General features: G+C 35.1%; 1 protein-coding gene across 1 annotated transcript; it reads right to left on the bottom strand.

Moving 5' to 3' along the window:
• Window positions 1-5,145: 5,145 nt before the first annotated feature.
• Window positions 5,146-9,180, bottom strand: LOC107610144 (zinc finger protein ENHYDROUS). The gene is made up of 4 exons (XM_016312229.3): window positions 8,224-9,180; window positions 7,691-8,087; window positions 7,388-7,596; window positions 5,146-6,156 (listed from the first exon to the last, which is right to left on the bottom strand). Exons 1-4 carry the CDS (start codon window positions 8,354-8,356, stop codon window positions 5,504-5,506), a joined length of 1,392 nt encoding a protein of 463 aa, XP_016167715.1. The 5' UTR covers window positions 8,357-9,180; the 3' UTR covers window positions 5,146-5,503.
• Between the last annotated feature and the right edge of the window lie 812 nt (window positions 9,181-9,992).

Genomic DNA, 9,992 nt, shown 5'->3' with positions numbered 1-9,992 from the left:
CCATATCCCGGTGGTCTCAAACCTGCCTCGTTATCGACAATCCTTGGGATTCTACTAACACGATGCCAAATTTGCCTACCATCTAACCTCACGGATGCCTCTTGTTGTTCAGTTGTATTCTTTTTGAATGAGTCTTTGTTGCGCCGAAAAGGATGATCCATGTCGAAGAATCTTCGATGGCAATCAAACCACAAGCTCTTACTGCCATTCATTAACCAAAATGTCTTTGTATCTTCAGTACAAATGGGACATGTCATTCTGCCCTGAATGGACCAACATGACAAAATCTTGTATACAGAAAAGTTGTTAATGGTCCACATCAACGCAACATGCAGTTGGAAGTTTGTCTTTGTCAAAATATTATACGTTTCTAGGCCATGAATCCACAACTCCTTTAACTCATCCACCAAGGGCTACAAGAAGACATCTATTTTTGGCCTTTGAATTGTTGGGACCGGGTATGATGCAAGTTAGAAACATGTATGTGTCCTTCATGCATATTTCAGAATTCAAGGTATAAGGTGTCATGACTACAAGCCAACATGAGTACGCGTTACCGAAATTGGAATTTGGTGCGAACCCGTCAGAGCATAAAGCTAGTCTAACGTATCTAGGCTTGCTCGCAAATGTAGGATGGACCCAATAAAATGCTTCCAGGCTTCTCCTGTAACAGATGCGTCATGATTCCATCATCTCTCTTATTGTTGCTATGTCAGGTCATGTGAGGGGCCGAACTCATCGATGCATACAATCATTTCAGCCTAAGGATTAAGAGTAACTAGTGCATCTGTTTCATTGAAACTCTCTTTAACTGACATTTACCAATCTATTCTCTCTCGACTTGGAACTTCGGTGATTTACAAAATCTACATTCAGTTAGGTCTGCATCCCTATTGTAATATAGCATACAACCATTCAAACAACAATTAATTTTCACCGAGTTTAGACCCAATTTCAAAACTAGCTTATTTGCTTCGTAGTGGTTTTGGGGGATGCTAGTGGTCCCGACAAGTACCAGTTCGTCGCAAAGAGTGTCCTACTTATCAAAAGTCTATTGAGTATGATTTGACTCTGACTTAATACTCATCATTCTAACACGTGCAGACAACACCGAATGAATGCACCCCTCAAACAAAGGTCTCGCAGCAGATTCTAACAGATGATAAAATCTCTTTCCCTCTAAGTTAGGTTCTTGTTCAGCCTCTTCCAATTCTGTAATACCTCTTGCATCAAACATCATCTCGTTGTGTCTCTCTTGGTTACCCTCCCAAATTATTTCTTCTATGTTTAGTTCTCTCACCACCCGAACCCTCGTTGATCGACATCAAATTTGAGGCAGACTGGTTAATTCCCTACTCATCCACTTCGTCATGTTCCGTCCACATCCAATACCTATCCTTGACCCATTACAGTAGAGGTGAGGTGTTATGTCTGCAAGTCCTAACCACTTAATCGGTCGGCACTTTTGACATGGACACCTAGATTGGCCTTCAGATCTAAACGGTTCCATTCTGAAGACATATGCAACAAATGCGTCAACCCCCTCAAAGAATTCAGGTTTTAAACTCCCCGTCCACCGTTATCCCTATCATACATCCATAGACGATGACTTAGAATCATATTGAAATATATACCCTAGAATTCAACAAACAACATAAGTTATTAATTTTTTTTAGAAAATTCGGTAAAGTGTACCCTATAATTAGAATCTCCCACCAAATACAATTATCATTTTCTGACAAACCAAACATATTTTAAACAATTTAAATGACAATTCGGCATAACTTTTTAATTCAAAGACATCCATCAGATAAATATAACAGTTTTCACAGAGAAAACAGCTGCTGGCATAAATTATAACATACACGCATTCAATAAAATATCAAATTCTAACTGTTCTAGTGTGCAACCACTTATAACTCCACAATTTTTAGCAAACAAGTGTTTCGAGAAGGTGCCACTGCGCGACCTTCTCTCACTTCCATCCTAAAACTCTATCCTAGAAAAAGTAAGTCTAATAAAATTTAATAATTTATTATATTCAAAGATAGAAAATCAACCTGAAATATTATTGCAGAAACAACAAAAAAGCAAACTCCAACTAATTTTAGAGAAAATAATACCGTCTTAATAAAAAGGACAACGTATTAAATTCACAAGTTGAAACTAATTCAAAAACTAATTTAAAAGAATAAGTAAAACTCATTATTCTAATTAATTAAAACTTAACTCTAATTTCACCAAACTAACAAGAGGCATGACAAAAATAAGTGACATAAGTTTAATACAATTGAAAGAAACCCATTCACTAAACTCAACTAAAATCTTCCAATAATACAAGCACTTTTAATCTCACCTTACTTAACCTACTTTAACATTATTTAATTTTGATATCCATTAAATTAACATAGCAAATCCTAAGCGCACACTTCATTAAACAAATTTAACCACTGGTTTAACAAAAACTTTAACAAAATATTAAAATCACAAATTAATATGTAAAAATAAGATAACCATATAACCAATAAATCCAATGATAGTGGCTGCATGGTCTCTTTAACATGGTGGTGACAGAGGTGGCAGTGACGACAACGTGAACAAAAACCACGGCAAAAAATACGGCGAGGACAATAGCAGTAGCAGAATCAACGACGACGTGTAGCGGTGACTTCAGTGGGTACCCCCGGCAGTGGCAACAGTGATAGTTCGACGGTGAGGGAGAGAGAAGATGAGAAGAGAGAGAGAAGAGATGGAGCATTCGCACAACTGAGGGGGAAGGGTTTCGCATTTGAATTTCAATCCAATTTTACCGTTGGATTTTTTCAACTGTAAATCACCAAAACGACGCATTTCATTAAACCGTAATACCAGCGGAAAATCCAACTGTAACATTGGCGCCGGTGAGTTATATTTTCGCGCCAATAATTACCATCGGCTTTAGCGACGGAAAATCTCTTCCGACGGTAACCTTTTATGGCAACGAAGTTTTCCTCCTTTTTGCCGGAAAATCCAATGGTAATTCTGACGGTATTCAACGTTTTTCTTGTAGTATTTTTGTCACTGTTACTTTCACTCATTCTCTTCTGTTATTAAAAGAAAGAAAGAACGAGGTGAAGATGAAAGAGAAAAATGCACAATTGGTAAAAACACACTGCATATTTATAGATTCCACTAATAGAAGTAGGGATAGCAAAAAAATTTGCACCCGCAAAAATTATTCACAACAAAGAGGTTAACAGGGACCTACAAAATTTCTATCGGAACAAAAATCTGTCTCACAAATAAATGAAGACAGAGGTGGAAATTGAGATACTCGCCTCACAGGATTAATGAAATTTTTGCAAAAAAAAAAAATTACTTAAATATTCATATATATAAAAGTTGTGTAAATAACTCTAATTTATTTTATTTTAATTTATATATTAAAAGTTTAATGTGTGTTATTATGTTAATTTTGTGTTAAATTATGTTTTATTTGATATATTTTATTAAATTATATAAAATTTTATTATAATTGTATTAATTTTTTAAATTAAATTTAATAATATTAATAAATATCTACGAATATCTGCCTCCGAAAAAAAAAAAAACGAAAACTCATAACGAAAATGGGAAAAAAAAAAAAGAAAAAGAGAGAGAGAAGGATAAGAGAAGCGTCTCACCCCTATAAAAATTCCCATCTCTAAGTAGGACACTCTAATTTTCTATTTGGCTTTTAAAATTTTTTTGCATCAATGTAAATCAAACCCAGCAATTTGCAATTTTATTATCTAAAAAAAACATCAAACCATAACTTAAACCCTCCCAATTTTGTCCCCCTCCATTTTGGGCATCATAAAATCGGACTGTCGAAATTCCTTTTACATCATGTCAACAAACAAATCATTGGGAACAATTTGCTAATTTACAATTTATAATAAAAATTAGTTCCATATTAGAAAAAAATTCGAACGACTAGAATAATCGGCGATAACACACAATTTTAATTCATATAAAAAATACAAATATTTTATGTGTATACTAAAATTAAAATTAGTTATTAAAATTAATTATTAATATAAAATATATGTTAAAATATAAATACATATTAAAAATAAATTAAAAAAAAAAATATATATATATATATATATATATATATATGTGGTTGTACCAATAGCATTTTTTAAAAAACTTAGCCTCAGAGTTACTGTAAACATTAAACATGTACCGTATCCAAGGAACTCGTAAGCTGTACCGAATACTCTGCTTTGGGGGACGTTACTGTAACTCTGTAAGCATTAGTCTTCAATTCTTACCGATACACTGGTATCAGAACTTTTTGTTTTTCTGGTGGCTACTGATATTAGAACTTTAAAATCGATTAAGATTTGAAGGAATGTTGAAAAAAAAAAAATTAACCTGGGTAGATTTTCCACACAATTGGTGCCTTGGTGGTCACCACACGCCAGCTATACGTACATTGAATATTAAAAAGACGGAGAAGGAAGGGAAGCAGGACCCCCCATAAGCTAAGTCGAATTCACGTACACACACATACACGCCCCACAATTGACTACCGCCACCGCCATCCACTCTCTCATAAATCCATTCCCGAAGCAATAATGATGCCAACACTCCGAGTTTGAACTTGGAAGTTGAAACCCGCCCTCCTCTTGAGACTTGTTTCCCATTTTCAAGGTTATCCATTTTCATGTTAAAAAATGATTTTACTTATCTTTTCTTTTGCTTTTTATCTAGTACTATGTTTTTAAATTACACTTTCAAATTGTTTGAACATATTGTATAATGTACACTTATTAAATTACACTTTCAAATTGTTTGAACATATTGTATAATGTATACTCATAAGTGTTTTTTTTCTTTTAAAGTAAAAAGTGCTCAACACATCAAGGTCGAGCAACAGGAAGTCTAGTAGTAAAAGACAACTCATAAGTGTTAAATACAAAAAGGAGCATAAATATCTTTTCTAAATAAAAACATTCACGTAACACATTGTTTGACTAAGGGTTGTATCAGAAGATACAAAATATAAAGAATAAAACAACTGCAATTCTTGGCGAGCAGTAATCTTCTGAGAAATGAAATTTGAAGTTGAACACTTCTCCAAAGAGATGAACTAACTACCAAGGGAATCTTACCTTCGTATGTACAAAATATTTTCCTTCATCTAAGGCGTATAGTTACAGTAGCTCAGTTCTACATTATCCCATGCATGTCATATTTCATCATTTTTCTACAATTTTAATTGTCCGTTGATCTACCAAGAAGGGGGTAAGGAACCAAATTAAAACACTCATTACAGAGAAAGACAAAAGTACAAAACACTTGGGCATACAATAATTATATCCCGAAAAAGAGGTTTGTATACTACATGTGACGTGAGATTAATATAAGTGTGACTTTATGTCTTTACCCGTCATTTTTCTGACTGGGAAAGCTCAAAGGATATACAAGGGTAGAGTTGATTTCTCGTCACCAAAAAAAGCGCGGCGAGCCACATCAACTACTGGTGGCGAACTCCACCTGCATCTCCAGATGAATCGAAGTTCCCTCCAAAAGAGGTTAACAAAGCAGAAAGACCACCCCTGCTAACATTATCACCGCCATTGCCACCGATCCCAAGACCAAGAAGATCCCGGGTCATGGGAGGGGACCCCATCATCACATCTGCAAAACCCGGATCCCCACATGGAAGTCCAAGCCCAAGGTTATGATCTGCCAAACTCGGATTCTCTTGCTTCACATGGCTGCTCATGTTCCATTGCATTATTGGGTTCTCAATGCCGCTCTCGTCTTGAGGATGATATCCCGTAGATGACGTGGCTAAGCCTAAACCTCGAAGAAGCGACGTGTTGGAAGAAGCTGCACCCATTTGAGCTGCCTTCTGGAGCAATGCGGTGGCAGACAGTGCAGCTGTTGTTGATGGCTGTGGACATGCAGTGTAGTGATGGCGAGGGTCGTTAACGTTGTTGGAGAGATAGAGTGGCACGGAGAGGGAGAGTGACGTGGCTGCCGTGACGTTGGGGAATGAGGTGGTTGATGGTGCTGCTGCTCCGGCTGAGGATGCCAACACAGTTGCAAGAACAGTGCTAGTTGTCACAGCTTTCGCAACACACGTTGTTGGCGGTGACAGCCTCGTCGCATTTTCCGGAATTTCTGATGCCAAAGCGAAAAAAATGTTATATGCATCACTTGTATTTTTTTACTTTTAATATTAAAAATCATTATAGAAAACAGATATACACAAAAATAATACAATCATCGTTTCCCTAAATATGAGTACTAAAAACCAAGACAACAAGCCCATTGATAAATGGAAATATCTGGTACTACTTTAACTTCAGTATCTCACTTATGTCTGTTATTAAATTTGGAGACAATGGCCTAACTCCACACTGGAAAATCAAGGTGTTACTATATATCCGTATGTTTGGATGGGTGGAAAAAAGGTGAGATGAAATGGAAAGAAAAGAAACATTAATGAGTTGTAAGTTCTAAGTTTTAAATTATTCTATAAAAATAAATAAAATGAAGAATAAGAGAACGTACTTCATCTCCGTTTTCTTGCTTTTCTTCTCAAAATAAATTAGGAGAAATGTGAATTTTTAACATTTTCTTTTTCATAAAACCACCACATGACAACGACCAGATTACGGGTTTGTCACTACTCGCTACTGCTTAAATTGCCTTAAATTGTCAGCTTCCAAAAGACCCCGTCCGCAAGAGCAAAAACAATTGGAAAAAAATAAAATAAAATAAAATGGAAACACATGGTAGTATGTATATACTATAGTAATGACAAAAAACGGATCCTCTGAGTTTAATTGACGTCTGCGTCATGCCTCTAAAAGTATCTTAAATTAAATAATTAAATAGCTACAACTATAGAATATAATTTTGGGTATATACTCAAACAGGTTCAAAAGAAATTTTGCCCTTGGCGTTTTTTATTTTTTAAAAAAATTTATTATATTGAAATTATTAAATTTTATAAAAATAAAATATGTAATTTTTTAGTTAAATTTGTTATTTTTATTTAAAAAAATAAATGATGTAAAATATAACAAAAAAATTTATATATCTTATTTTTATAAAATTTTAAAATTTTAAAATAATAAAATTTGTCAATACTTATTTTAATATATATTCTGTAAATTTTTAATAAGTTGAATATACAGCAAAAAAAAATTATTCTAATTCTTTGTATAATACACCTAAGACATTCTTTAGCAAAATTTCATAATTAATTTGAAAATTCTAGCGTGTAATTGAATGTGGATGAAAATAATTTCAAACATAAATTGACAAGAGATTTGACCCGAATGTACGAAAAGGAACGTGCAAACAGCAAAACGACGCTCGGAAACAGCCATTGAACAGTACCTACCTGAGCTCTGAATTGACAGAGTCGGAGACACCACCGAAGTCGACGGAGTAAGCGGTGGCTGCGGCGGCGATGAAGAAGAAGCCGCAGTCACACCAGCACCAGCACCAGCACCAACACCGTCCTTGTCATCAGTGCTTAGGGTTTGAGCCTTAGCACTCTCTTCAGCTAACGCATCGCAAAAAGCTCTATGCGTAACAAAGCTATCCCTCCTTTTTCACACACACGAGACACACACTATTAGAAGCAGAAAAGAGAAGAATCAAAGGATCAATGATTTTGAAGGAAATTGAAAAGAAGAAAAACCTAGAGAACAAGGTTCCGCAACCGCATCTGTACTCTCTGGTTCCGCAGGTCTTCATGTGTGCCTTCCAATCGGATTGAACGGCGTATTTCTTTGAGCAACGTTCGCATTTGAGCTTCTTCTCGCCGTGCTTTCTGCAGAAGTGCTTCTTGATGCCGGTGAGGTCGCCGAGCGCCCTGGAAGGATTGTGGTGGACACACGAAGGTTCGGGGCACACGTACACCCTCTTTCTTACCTCCTTGGTGGCACGCTGCCGGAGCTTCCACGGGAGGTTGTGTCCCCGCCGGTGGAGCTGGAGGTTCTGGTCCCTCTGGAACCCCTTGTTGCAGATCTCGCACACGAAACGGTTCGTCGCTAACAGCGTCTTTGGCGACAAAGCAATCACTTCAGCATCCGGATCTGAAGAACATTATTCAAAAGCACTCATAAAGTGACACAAAATGGAGTAAGCTTTTTAAAAATTTAAGACATCTGAGTTAAAAAGATAGTGGTGTTGTATTAATTAGTTAATTAGTTAATTAATGATTGAATGTACCTGGCATTCCAGGGAGGTTTCGCTTCTTTTTTAGGGGCGGGGCGGGTGGTTGAGGTGCGGTTTCTAAGTCCAAAGCCGATAAGGTGGCGGCTTCCTCGCCGGAAAGTGGCATTGGTGGTGGCTCCGTCGTCATAGCTGCTCAATCAATTTATGAATGAGGGCAGAGGCTCATTCATATGCAGATGTAAGTAGTACTCTTTTCTCTTCTCTGGAAAGCTGAAAACTACCTGTTTAGTATTCCATGAAATGAAATGAAACACAAGGATCACCTACGTTATAATCACTGGTCAACTGAGACCTTATGATAATAATTAAAAATGTGTGTTAACTTTTGGTTTTTCCCTAGAAATGGAGAGGAGTGTTGGGATTGGAGGGTGAGAAAAGAGAGAAAGGTGTTGCTGGTTCCTATGAGACAGGGTTTCAAGTGTTCAACATTTTCTGGGTGGAGTCGTGGGCGGTGGGAACTGTGTACAACGGTCCTATAAGGCGGCGGTGTTTGGTAGGGGCTCAAGCCTCAAAGGAAGAGAGAGAGAGAGAAACAAGGAGAGAATATATTATTTATTTGAAAATGAGTTAAGACTTAAGAAGTAAGAACTTAACATAGTATCTGCATATGCATTAAAAAAATTAGGCTAAAGCGGCGCCACTTAACCATGGGTAAGTACTACGGGAGAGTGAGAAGAGTTTCTTTGTAAAAAAATAAATATTTGAGGGATGACTGGAACATCAGATTTCCATGGGCTATGACCACCGGTGTTAATTTCATTGTTAAGACAGCGGTGCTTTTCCTAATTTCCTGTACTACAACCTTGTACTATTGAATATTCTTCTCTAATCAATCTAGTAGTAGTATTTATTAATTTTGAAATTTTAAAGTTTATTTAACTTATTTTTATGTAAAATTTAGGAGAATATTAAGTTAAGAAGGATATATCACCTCATATCAACCTGATACTTGGCCTTAATTAGATCACCTCATCTTTCATATTGGTTTTTCTCGCAATAGCCACCTAGCCATCCTAAGAGTATGATTCCAATATTGTCCCCTACAGTATAAAGAACGCGTGATAAATATTTGGACCATGAAACACCTATTTGATTATCAGTAATAGTAATGTTAGAGCGAAAAAAAAATTATTTAATAAAATAAATTTTGACTATTTTTTATTAATTTTTTTTTGTTATTAAACATTTTTATTTGATTATTAATTTATTTAATTCTCACTCTTGCAATTTTAGAGTAATACGGATAATTCACGTTAATAAAATTTATGCAATTTAAAATTATGTAGAATTGATTATACATCTTGGGTTATGTTACGTGTACACAAAAATTAGCCATTAAAATCAGCTACTAGTATAAAATATATGTTAGAATATAAATATACATTAAAAATAAATTAAACCACATATATATTTATACACAAATATATTGGTGGCTGATTTTAGTGGCTGATTTTGGTGTACAAATAGCATTTCTCATACAAATCTTATCTTAATTATATATATAAAAATTGAATTAAGTTAAGTCGATTTATACTAAATACATGTAACATATACATGTAAATCGAATCAACCTGATTCAATTTACTATTGTATAGCATATATATAGTAAATCAAATCAGCTTGATTCGATTTACTACTTGTACAGATTATTGATATTTCTTACTTTAAGTTAATTTATTAATTTTAAAGCATAAATATCAATAAAAAAACTCCCATTTGAATAAAATAAAATATTAAAAATCAAAACGAATTAGAATAAAAAT

This window comes from Arachis ipaensis, chromosome B7 (assembly GCF_059453495.1).
Source record: "Arachis ipaensis isolate K30076 ecotype BB chromosome B7, ASM5945349v1, whole genome shotgun sequence".
NCBI classification, from domain to species: Eukaryota; Viridiplantae; Streptophyta; class Magnoliopsida; order Fabales; family Fabaceae; genus Arachis; species Arachis ipaensis.
This window is presented reverse-complemented; position numbering and strand designations above follow the sequence as displayed.

Bases quoted from the DNA above. Each gene is read 5' to 3' on its own strand.
- LOC107610144 (XM_016312229.3), bottom strand. From the start codon at position 8,356: ATGACGACGGAGCCACCACCAATGCCACTTTCCGGCGAGGAAGCCGCC. The intron at 7,597-7,690 runs GTTTTTCTTCTT...TGTGTGAAAAAG, and splicing joins TGCGGAACCTTGTTCTCTAG to GAGGGATAGCTTTGTTACGC. The intron at 6,157-7,387 runs GTAGGTACTGTT...CTTTGGCATCAG, and splicing joins TCTGTCAATTCAGAGCTCAG to AAATTCCGGAAAATGCGACG.